Below are 11,075 nucleotides of genomic sequence, written 5' to 3' on the forward strand. Positions count from 1 at the left end.
TCTTGCTTAAATTTTGAACAAGTATGTATAAAAATACTAATACTTATGATGTGTAATAAGCTTTGTTACATTAATCGTGAAATATACTTTCATAATAAATTTATTTAGAGATATAAATATTAATACTTCATAAGATATATAAATATTAATATTTATTTGGAGTACTAACTAATTTCTATATGACTAGTTAAACTTAAGGCAAGTTTAACTCCATGAGAGCATCTCCCTTACAGCTCATTTGTGTCTAAGACTCGAACTCTGTAATTATTGGTCTCATTCTACATTTAGTAGATGAAGCCGATATCCATTATCTAAAAAAAATGAGAGCATCTCCGAGAGTCAACAATCTTATGGGCAGTGTTGTTTACTTTCCATTTCTCATTAGGTATAATGCATACAAATAATATGATGTCATAAACCTCTCACTACACTTTAGCATATTCCATTTTCTTGCATGACTCCTTTCAGATGTTCCCTAGAAGCAACACGATCAAGTTACCAGAAGTGACTGATGCAGATAGATACCATGGTCATTTGTGGAATGCTCAACATGGAGAAGCAATCTGATTTAAGAGAAAAACTTGTCATCAATAGAGACACACAATTCGAAGCACCATTCATTTATGGTATTCATCATAAGCCATGGGCCGAACGAACACAAAGCACGACAAGGCTAGACCAACTCCCCCCGCAATGGAATAAGCTACTTACGCACGGATAGTTTTATGACGTTGTTTTCAAGATAATCAAACTTGATGAAACTCTTGCTCTTAATGTAAAGTTTTATTCTATAGTTTCACAGGCATTTAATTTCATGATTCATAGATAGTTGGTAATCGTGCCAAGAGAGTTTCATCCAGATAAAACTCATTTCTTCTCTCTTCTTAAATACACTGTCATATCATAAAAATGTCTACGTGGCAAGCTATTTCATGCAAATAAAACTCGCATAAACTCCCACTGAGACTGGCCTTACTAGCTCTAAGCCAATATCTTTAATAGTGATAACTTTTAGCATATAGCTCATAACATGGATAGCCACACGTGACACTCTCGTATGGTCTTGGAATATGTGTATAAGTCTAGCTCTTATCAAGAGCTAGCTTCTCTCTCTTCTATTAAAATATGAAAAAAAATGCTTAGAGCTAGCTCATGAGTTAATTTTGGAGCTGCCCTAAAAGCAAGGTTAATAACACAACCCGTTTCTGGTTGTATGTAAATTTACAACCTACATTCCAGTCCACTCATATATTAGTTGGCTCAAATATGGTCCATTTATTTATCTCATAAAATTTCTTGATTTTTGTGTATAAACTGGCTGTAAACTTGCAGCTCTTTTCCTCCACCTCAGTGTGCAAAACCACCAACAACTTTTTATTATACTTGCTTAATAGTAGGTAGCATAATACCTCAGGGCTCTGCAATTTTTTGTACCTCTAATTTTTTTAGTTTTTAATACGTTTATTCTAAACAAAACACATGTCAAAGTTTTAGTGTCTCTTTGGAATGTAGAGATAAAATACATGCATGAATTGAATGTCCTAACATCTTGAATCCTATGGATCGAAAAATACATGGAACTGTAAGATCAAATGTTCGGATGAAGTGCAAGAAACACGAAAAAAATCGATGAGAACGTGATACAAAGGCAACTTTCCACGAGGTCCAAACTTTTGGTAGAATTCCTCCAAAATTCCTATAAAACAAGACATCTCATATGAATTTCATAGGTTTTGTGACAACCCAATCTTTTTATCTCAAAGGGGATCATATGAATTTTTCCTATAGAATTCTAATCCTCTAGGATATCTCCATCTTTTTTTCATTTGTTCTAAAGGAAACGCAAGACGTGTTAACATCTTGAACAATTTGTATCTATCATTAGATACAGTCAGGGCTGTTGTACGATGAGAACCCAAAATTGAACATGGTTGAGTCCTATGATGGTCCGTTTCAGTTAGTCATGACTCATGTGAGCCGCCGCACGTGTCACCTCTTCAGTAAACAATTGGAAGCCAAACCCGTCAATTTTAGATCAAGAATAAAAGTTTGTCACAAGGAAATGAAGTTCGCTGTTCATGAATTCTTGATCGGTAAAAACTTCTTGCATAAAAACCCCAAATGGCACTAACACTGTTACATAGTACTTACATGCTAAACTTCTTGCATCTCTGATACCGATCTTAATCTTACAGCATACTAAGATTTGCATACATCACATACATGTGATTAATACTTAATGCATCTTGCAACTATGGTTACAAGCATTGCAGTTTCCATGTCCAACGCAAAGCTCAAATTTGAAGCATCGCAGAAGTTAAGTTGCCTGCAATCTACAAGGCTACAACTTTCAATAGCCGCTAGTAGCCTAGTACTGGTCAGCAGCGTCAGAGCAGGCAAATACCCAACCAGAAAACAATGGTCAATCATCAATGCCTCAATGGCAAGTTTGGCAACTACGGCACTCGTGATAAGAAAGGCCAATCTCAAAATCCAGAGCTCGTCGCAGGCGGTGACAGTGGTGGCGGCGGTTGATCAAGGGAGTCGAACATGTCCGGCGGCAGGTCCTCGAAGAAGTTGTCGGGCGCCGCGTCCGGAAGCTCGGCCTTGACGCCGCCGTGCGGGTACTCCGTGCCGAAGAACGGGAGCATCATTGGAGCGGGTTGCGTCACCGGCAGCAGCTCCTGGTAGGCGAGATGGTCCATAGCGCCGGCGTTGGCGAACCCAGGAGCCATGTTCCAGCCCGCCGGTGGTAGCCCTGGGAAGTCGAGCAGAGGGTACGGAGGCTGGTCGAACGGCAGCAGTGGTGGCAGTGCGGCAGCGTTGGACGACGAGCACGCGTGGCTGTCGGAGGGCAGCGGCAGTGCTCCGTCGAAACCGACAAGCCCGGAGCCTGCCCAATCGTACGGGGCCAGTGCAGCACTCTGCGCGTCCATGAATGGTGTTGCTGCGCTGCATAGGTGAACACCAGAGGAGCTGCCCTCCAATGGAACTTTCTGTGCGTCCATGAATGGTATTGCTGCTCTGCATGGGTGAACACCAGAGGAGCTGCCCTCCAATGGAACTTGATCCAGGCAGGGAACCTGACGGCGCATCAGGGATTCATGTTAAAAAAAAGAAGAAAATGCCATCAAATTCCAAACTGCAAATTATCACTTCTGAAAATTTATGTCAGTGAATTGCGAGGGACAAGACTTGTAAAACAAGTAGCCAAGAAAGAGGAGCGGGCAATGTGTGCTGCAAACTTGCGAGGGCTTTACCACGGTGGCGGGTCGCGACTCCAGAGAGGAGGCAACAGGCGCCTGCGCCCTGGCGCTCCTGCTCCTGCTGGACCGGCCGCGGAGAGGCGTTCCCAGCAGCCTGGCGAGCCGCTTCTGGCGGGTGCTCCAGAAGTTCTTGACGTCGTTGTCCGTCCTGCCCGACAAGTAGGTGGAGATCCTCGCCCACTTGTTCCCGAACTGCGCCTGCAGCTCCAGCACCACTCGCTCCTCCTCTGCAGAGAACTTGCAGCCACTGTTGCAAGGCGCCCGATCACCACGGTGAATTTGTGATGAACCGTGCACAAAATGCAGAACACAACAAATCAAGCGCAGTGCAGAGAAGAGAATACGAGGGGTGGGAGGAATGGTTCAGGATCAGTGCAGCCTAAACCTAAGCAAAACGAAATTATGACAACTAGAATCGCATCAATTATAACAATGCAAATGCAGTTAAGAATTCACAGTGCACTCAAACTAAGCAACGCGAAGGAGAAGTGAATCAGAGGGGAGAAAACAAAGGGAGGGGGTTTGCGCGTACGTCTTGAGGTCTGGCCTGAGCTTGTTCACCCAGCGGAGGCGGCAGGACTTGCCGGTGCGCGGCAGGAAGCCTTTGGATCGAATGGAGCTCCAGTCCCGGGGGCCGTGCACGCGCACGTGCTCCAGCAGCACCGCGTCCTCCTCCGCCGTCCAGTGCCCCTTCCGCACCGCCTCGCCCCTGCCCGCCGCCGCGTCCCTCCTGCCGCTGCCTCCGCCCCGCCGCCGGGCGCCGCCAGGTGCTCGAGCCATTGCCTCCACGCTAAGCGATCTCGCAGGCAGTAGAAGTGTTGCGGGAGAGCGCTGTCTGTGTGTCGTCGTGCTCCTTATGGGGCCCGGGCGGGGGCGAGCGAGTGGCGCACGTGGCGCTGTTGGGGGCGTCCGGCTGGGATCCGACGGACGGGTTTGATTCCCAAGGGGCGCCGCCAGCGTCGATGGAGCGGGCGCACGACCGCGGGTGGTTAACCGCTCGTCCCACCCCCACGACCTCCGATTTCCGCGGACCAAGGAAAGGAAAGGATACTTCGTGCCTACTGTCTAGCCTCCGACACACGAGGTGTGGGAAATAAAACATTTTGTTTTGTTGTTGCAACCTGGCAAAAATCCAGGCGTTCTTTTGCCGTCCGATCAGGAACTTACGAATTGCCATCCTTCCAACCCAACCTATGTTTGGTAAAAGTCGATTTCAACTAGTTTGCATTTTTTTCTCATCAGAAAAGAAAATCAAACAAAGGACGCAAAGTAACTTCGGAGTATGTGTGCTCTGTGGAAACAAGGTGGAAATAAATTTTGAGGGATCAGAAATAAGCTTGTGGTACAATACAAGGTACAACAGTGATCTTATTACTCCTCTGCATTCTGAATTTCTGAATTCTGAATTCAGAATGAAACACGCTTAGCTCTGAAACGTGAAGCAATCCACCCCCTCAGCATTCCGTAGTTTCCTAGCAGGGCTGAGAAATCCTCATCCAAATCACAGTTGCAGCGTGCTGGTCAGTCACTGCCTCCCGCTCGGCGAGGAGGAGCTCCCATCCACCGCCGGATGCTCGCGCCCACGCCCTTCATCTCCTCCACCTGCAGATACACACATCACGCGCACCAGGTCAGCGAAAATTCGAGCAGCAAAATCGTTCGCCGTACGGGGACGGAAGCTTCGATTAGACGCCTCACCGATCCGACGCCCGCGGCAAGCACCCCAGCGGCGACGGCGGTGGCGCCGGCGCCGACGAAAAGGGAGGCGATGGCGAATGCCTTGAACGGCATCACCACCGCCGTTCCGCCCCTGCCGCGTCGGAACCACGCGACCCCGGCCGCGGCCTGAGCCGCGCTCGCCGCAGCCCACCACGGCCACCTCTCGGCCTCCCCGCCGCCTCGGCCGTCCATCCCCGCCGCCGTCACTAGGGTATTCGGGTTTCAGCTTCTGGAATGGCACCCTATGCAAGCCCGAAACTGACCGACATGTGGAGCCCGCATGGAAGTATCCAACTGCCAGCTCACTGACATGTGGGATAGGTCCCCATCGAAGCGCCTGTATGAGCAGATCGCGGTAAGCTTACCACCCAGGCACCGGCGGACTCGCCAGTCCGCCCCTGTATCCAGTCAATCGCGACGCCCGCTTCCATGGATTCCATGAGGCGGAGTTCCGTGGGGCTTCTCATAGGGCTCCTGCTAATTCGGTTCAATTGGTGCTCGGTAAGCGTAGATCCGAATCGATTTGGTCTGTGGAGTTGTATTGTTTTTTTGCATCAATTGATGACGGATTTCAGTTGTTGGGGTTTGTGGGGGTGCAATCAGGTGGTGGGCGGCGAAGGCGCGGGCGAAGTAGGCGTGGCGTTCCCGGTGGTGGTGAGCACCTGGCCGTTCCGGGAGGCGGTCAGAGCGGCCTGGAGGGTGGTTTCGGCCAGTGAAGGCGGTGGTTCGGCCATCGATGCTGTCGTCGCTGGCTGCTCCGCTTGCGAGGAGCTCCGCTGCGATGGTACAGGTCAGTCCCTGCTCCCTTGCACGTGCCGTTCTTCTTATGGCAATCGAGCAAGGCCACAATTGTAGCTCACGAGACCGCCAAACTTGCGTGGCAATAGCGATGCTTCTCTCTGAAGTACATATTGAAGAATCAGCAGTACCACATTGAATCGAAACATGATGCAACATCAGGGATTACAATAGAAATGGGTTGTTAAATTCATGGTTTATATCAGGACTATCTATAGTTGTATGCCAACATTGCTGTTTGCATCTGTAGTTCTCCAGCAGTAAAGTAAAGCTCTCTGTATCAATTGCATATGTTGTTCAATGCCTGGTGCCACACCTTTAGAGCTCTTTTTTCCTGCATTGTCCCATCACAAGGGCTTATGCGTGAAACTGGTTCAAAATTTGTATACCTATATCAAACTGGATTTGGATTTCTCTACATACTATACATGCGCTTCCATGGCTGTTATACTTTAACACTCAAACATGCAGCCAAAATATTTCTCATATACCATTGGTCCCTTTTGAGTTCCCCTAGTGGTACATTGAACCCAATTTTGTCCATTCATTTGATGAAGTAAATGGATAAACAATGGTTGCAGAGCTTAAATGGACCTTTTCCAGTTATGTGGCCTTATTATGTTGGCAACACTAAAAGATTCTAGTGATATGCGTGCCTGCATAATTCTTAACACGTTGCTTTACATCGAGTTGTGAAACAAAATAATGGTAAGTCTGAGGTGTTAATCTTTGTGGTTTTACATTGCCTAAATTATTTTTCTCTTATGCAGTTACAAATGTAAAACAATCAATGCACAAAAAATCCTTAAATGGTTAGCAGTGCTGTGTGAGGATAACACGAATTGCAACTGCTATTACATGTGGTTCACAGTGTTTTAACTCCTAATCCATTTATGGACAGTTATGGTCAAGCAGCCCTGCTTCTTGTTTTTTACTTATTAATTTGAACAACTTGCCTATTTTTAGCATGCATCTTGAATATATCAACCTGGTTATAATTTTAGTTATTTTACATGTCATGCAGTTGGTCCAGGTGGAAGTCCAGATGAGAACGGTGAAACTACCTTAGATGCTCTTGTCATGAATGGGGTAACATCTGCTTTACATACTCATGCTGCAGTTCAGATTGATATTTTATATTTTATTTTATTTTATTCCATCATTCATAGTGGATGCATATTGCATTATTTTTGCTTAAGTAAACTGTCAGGCAACAATGGAAATTGGAGCTGTGGCAGCCATGAGATATGTGAAGGATGGAATCAAGGCAGCAAAGTTGGTCATGGAGCACAGCGAGCATACTCTGCTCGTTGGAGAGAAAGCAACAGCATTTGCAATTTCAATGGGTCTTCCAGGACCAACTAACCTAAGTTCACCAGCGTCAATTGAGAAATGGGAAAAGTGGAGACAGAACTACTGCCAACCAAACTTCTGGAAAAATGTTGTTCCTATCGGTAAGTGTGGTCCATACCTTCCTATCAATTTATCCTCGGTTGAAGTTGAGGACTCTGTAAAGAATGGGGTAGAGGGGAGTCAAGGTGGTCTCTGCCAGGGGTATTACGAAAGTGATAATTTTCTGGAGCCAATAAAATCTCATTTGAAGATTGTTAATCGCCACAACCATGACACAATCTCTATGGCCGTGATTGACAAGGTAGTTATAACATTCGACATTAGTTGACTCTTTCTGTTATTGTGAAACTAATATCTTTGTTATTTTCCATTAGATGGGCCATATAGCAGTTGGGACATCAACCAATGGTGCTACATTTAAAATTCCAGGAAGGTGAGCATTTTGACTACTGTTGGTTGACTTCACATCACATCCCAACCGGCTTATCATAATTTTAACTAATCATGGACACTAAATATACTAGTTGCTGTTGATGGCTAGTTAAAATTATGGCCAGCTGTTTGGGCCCGGTTTCACTCAAACTGTTTAGCCAGGACCTGTCTTAGCTAAGTGTGTGTGTTTTCCCTGTAACTCTGGCATTTTATTCACCACCTTTTTGTGTATCTAATTCGTTTGTACCTTACCATTTCATGCATCTTTCCTATGTTTTTTTAGTGTGGTATCTAGTCACTGTATGAATCAGTCAGATCCTCTTGTCTTGTTAAGTGGTATTATATATTTGAATCTCTCTGTGTTGGATAATGATGTAAATCCACGAGCTGTATTCTTTTTCTATGTACCAACCGTGTTATGCATTTTGCATTTTTGTTACATGTGCTTAAACCATTTTTGCTATATGGTGAAACATGTCAGACTAGACCTCCTTTCTATAAGTCAGTGCCAATGTCATCCATTATTCCCCTAGAAACCTAAATGTTGCCCATTGAACTGTGACTCCTTGCTTGGCATGATACCTGCTTATTCATTTTTGTAACCATATAACCCATAGAAAAATAAAACCTAATGAATTCATCTTTCTGTGAGAGGCCAATTGAGTTAAAAAAATCCTCTATTTTTGACAACTGAACAAATTTGGTGAAGAATTCTCAATTTTTCTCTTTAGACTCCCTCCATTCCAAATTATAAGACATTTTGGCTTTTCTAGATACGTAGCTTTTGCTATGCACTTAGATACACAATATGTCTAGATACATAGTAAAAGTAATGTATCTAGAAAAGCCAAAACATCTTATAATTTGGATGGAGGGAGTAGCTAGTACTGACTACTGACCAATCATTTGATTCCAGGGTAGGCGATGGCCCAATACCAGGATCTTCTTCATATGGTGATGATGAAGTTGGGGCTTGTGGAGCAACTGGTGACGGTGATATTATGATGCGCTTCCTTCCATGGTAATGAAAACATAATTTGTGATTTTGTGTTAAAAATGACATGTGAGAAAAGATCACTCAGTGTGATGTCTAGCTTCTCAATTAGAACCGGATTAGTTGCTGCAAGCTGTTATTTTCTTTGAAAGAAAGAGAGATGACAGAGTTGTGCTCTGGTTATTATGATGTTCTTTTTCCCTCATGTTTTTTCAAGTGTAGCATCCTAATCATGATGGTATGCATTGCAATCATCTTTGGGCATTCAACTTTAAAACAGTCCCTGCATATGCAATAGTAAACACTAATGCTGGTAACAGCTTATGCTAACCGTGTTCTCTTTCCCAACTTTATTGACTCTCATGCACTTCATGCCAATCTTATTATAAATTCTGTTGCAGCTATCAAGTGGTAGAGAGCATGCGACAAGGGATGGATCCTCGAGACGCTGCCAAAGATGCTATATCAAGAATTGCCCGCAAATATCCGGATTTCATCGGTGCTGTATTTGCAGTCAACAAGGAAGGAGTGCACGCCGGGGCATGCCATGGATGGACATTCCAATACTCTGTACGGAATTCCAGCATGCAGGATGTGAAGGTCATTACAGTATATCCTTAGCAATGGCAATTCACAGGAAACAAGCTTTATCAGCAGGTAGAATATTTACTCGTGGTGATGAACATTATTTTTTCACAACTGCCCCTGTTGATGTCTTAAAAATGTCCTGTGCGGATTATTCCAATGTTTTCTTAAAGCCGGTTATTTTTAAACTAGTAGTACTATAATCTACCAATTTGACCTTAGTTTTTTTTTCTTCTATAAAAAGTGTTGAATGTCTTCCAAACCTCTTCCATTGGATCTGCCCTGTTTCAGAGTTGATTTTAGACTTGCACATAGTCAACTTCGTAGAAACCAACTATTATGTTTATAATAATATCGTAGTTGTAATAATTTAATAACAGTTGAAGCTGCACAGACCATTTTAGACATTAGTGGTTCCCCTTCTTAAGAGGACTATGGTGCTCCAGCTCTCAAGATTCCTGAAGCTGGGGGGGGGGGGGGGGGGGGGGGGGGGGGGATCTCTGCTTGCTGCTTCGCTTTTGTTTTTGCATACAGTTTCTTTGGTTTGTTTGTCGTCAGAGTTGGTTTATATTAACAAAAGGATACTAATATTTTGTGTTAATTCTTTATGAATAGACTCTAGCAGTACACACTTTGGTCAATAGTTTTATTTATTCTTTTATCATCTACGAAAGGATAAGCCAATTGCACGTCTTGCCTAAGAGTGCACGTTCTTCAGTTGAGGGGTGTTTCTTCTCTCTCAAAGCTCAATTTGCTGCTTGTTCTGGATCGATGGGACCGGGATCAGAAGCAGGCTTTGCTGTAGTGGGAGTAGCTCGGAGGCGCGGTGGATCTTCGAAAGAGTCTCACTCGCTCACCAGCTACTGGTGGAAGTAGCTCTGATTAGTGGTGGGATGTTGCGGCGGCGGTGAGCAGAGAGGAGAGGGTAACTGCCTATCAGGCCGCTTAAACGTTTTACAGTTTATTTGGTTTCTTTGTCGTCCGAGTTGGTTTATATTAACATAAGGATACTAATATTTCGTGTTGTTTCTTTATGAAATAGACTCTAGCAGTATACCTTTGGTCAATAGTTTTATTTATTCTTTTATCGTCTACGAAAGGATAAGCCAATTGCACGTCTTGCCTAACGGCCTATCAGGCCGCATAAATGTTTCTTTTTTCGGCAATTAGGCCATTCTCAATGGAGTTTCATGAGGTGTGTCATGCACATTTAATAGGACGCCACATCAGCAGATCTGAACTTTTTGCATGAAACTAGTAGGAGAGAGAAAAGATTCGTTTCATCCCCACGAAACGACCTGGGCGTCGTTACCAACGCCGTGAAACGGGCACGAAACCCGCACTGAGAGCCTCGATTCGTTTCATCGCGTCTGCGATCTTCCTCCTCCTTCGAACACCACCATCACTGGGCACGGCTCCGCCGGCCGTGGGCGCAGGCATCGCCGGGCGCAGCGCCGCCGGTCGAGGGCGGACGCGAGCACCGCCGAGCGTGGTTCCTGCCGTTGCGGGTTTCGCGGGCGCCGCCGGCCATGGGCGTGAGCTCCGCCGCGGGCGCGAGCACCGCCACGTGCGGCTCCTCCGGTCTTGGGCGCGGGCGCAGCCGACCGCGGGCTCCGCTGCACGCCGCGCGCTCGCGTCCGCGCCGCCGTCTTCCGTGGTCGCCGCTACGCAGCCCGTGCATCTCCTGTTCGCACCGTCGTCTTCCGTGGCTGCTGCTCGCGTCCGCGCCGTCGTCGTCCGTTCCGTGTTCGCAAGCGCGCGACCCTGGTGGGCAGAGTAGAGGGAGAAGCCGGTGGGACCCAAAAAGCTAAAATAACACATGAAACTGTGCGATGAAACTCTGCACTGAGAATGAGACATGTTTCATGCTTTGTTTCATGATCTTGGTAACTGTGAGGTGAAATTGTGCATTGAGACTGGCCTTAGTA

The 11,075-nt window shown here is 45.7% G+C and overlaps 3 protein-coding genes across 4 annotated transcripts; 1 reads left to right on the forward strand and 2 right to left on the reverse strand.

Annotated features, from left to right (window-relative positions):
* Positions 1-2,134: 2,134 nt before the first annotated feature.
* LOC136494785 (probable transcription factor MYB58) lies at positions 2,135-4,273 on the reverse strand. Its single transcript, XM_066490968.1, has 3 exons — positions 3,799-4,273; positions 3,261-3,513; positions 2,135-3,083 (listed from the first exon to the last, which is right to left on the reverse strand). Exons 1-3 carry the CDS (start codon positions 4,044-4,046, stop codon positions 2,487-2,489), a joined length of 1,098 nt encoding a protein of 365 aa, XP_066347065.1. The 5' UTR covers positions 4,047-4,273; the 3' UTR covers positions 2,135-2,486.
* Positions 4,274-4,556: 283 nt separating this feature from the next.
* Positions 4,557-5,265, reverse strand: LOC136493401 (uncharacterized). Its single transcript, XM_066489485.1, has 2 exons — positions 4,965-5,265; positions 4,557-4,868 (listed from the first exon to the last, which is right to left on the reverse strand). Exons 1-2 carry the CDS (start codon positions 5,175-5,177, stop codon positions 4,788-4,790), a joined length of 294 nt encoding a protein of 97 aa, XP_066345582.1. The 5' UTR covers positions 5,178-5,265; the 3' UTR covers positions 4,557-4,787.
* Positions 5,266-5,279: 14 nt separating this feature from the next.
* On the forward strand, positions 5,280-10,336 carry LOC136493400 (probable isoaspartyl peptidase/L-asparaginase 3). 2 transcript variants are annotated; one of them, XM_066489484.1, is made up of 8 exons: positions 5,280-5,486; positions 5,589-5,775; positions 6,808-6,872; positions 6,994-7,437; positions 7,511-7,569; positions 8,485-8,589; positions 8,964-9,219; positions 9,822-10,336. In XM_066489484.1, exons 1-7 carry the CDS (start codon positions 5,415-5,417, stop codon positions 9,181-9,183), a joined length of 1,152 nt encoding a protein of 383 aa, XP_066345581.1. In that variant the 5' UTR covers positions 5,280-5,414; the 3' UTR covers positions 9,184-9,219; positions 9,822-10,336. The 2 variants fall into 2 exon arrangements, with proteins under 2 accessions (XP_066345581.1, XP_066345580.1); XM_066489483.1 differs by lacking the exon at positions 9,822-10,336 and having other exon boundaries at positions 8,964-9,479.
* The last annotated feature ends 739 nt before the right edge of the window (positions 10,337-11,075 follow it).

This window comes from Miscanthus floridulus, chromosome 11 (genome assembly GCF_019320115.1).
Source record: "Miscanthus floridulus cultivar M001 chromosome 11, ASM1932011v1, whole genome shotgun sequence".
Classification (NCBI taxonomy): domain Eukaryota; kingdom Viridiplantae; phylum Streptophyta; class Magnoliopsida; order Poales; family Poaceae; genus Miscanthus; species Miscanthus floridulus.

Excerpts from the sequence above, each read along its gene's own strand:
- LOC136494785 (XM_066490968.1), bottom strand. The coding sequence starts at position 4,046 with ATGGCTCGAGCACCTGGCGGCGCCCGGCGGCGGGGCGGAGGCAGCGGC. Across the intron at positions 3,514-3,798 it reads CTCAGGCCAGACCTCAAGAC|TGGCTGCAAGTTCTCTGCAG; the intron begins GTACGCGCAAAC and ends GCCTTGCAACAG. Across the intron at positions 3,084-3,260 it reads AGTCGCGACCCGCCACCGTG|GTTCCCTGCCTGGATCAAGT; the intron begins GTAAAGCCCTCG and ends ATGCGCCGTCAG.
- LOC136493401 (XM_066489485.1), bottom strand. The coding sequence starts at position 5,177 with ATGGACGGCCGAGGCGGCGGGGAGGCCGAGAGGTGGCCGTGGTGGGCT. Across the intron at positions 4,869-4,964 it reads TTGCCGCGGGCGTCGGATCG|GTGGAGGAGATGAAGGGCGT; the intron begins GTGAGGCGTCTA and ends GTGTATCTGCAG.
- LOC136493400 (XM_066489484.1), top strand. The coding sequence starts at position 5,415 with ATGGATTCCATGAGGCGGAGTTCCGTGGGGCTTCTCATAGGGCTCCTG. Across the intron at positions 5,487-5,588 it reads TTCGGTTCAATTGGTGCTCG|GTGGTGGGCGGCGAAGGCGC; the intron begins GTAAGCGTAGAT and ends GGGTGCAATCAG. Across the intron at positions 6,873-6,993 it reads ATGCTCTTGTCATGAATGGG|GCAACAATGGAAATTGGAGC; the intron begins GTAACATCTGCT and ends GTAAACTGTCAG.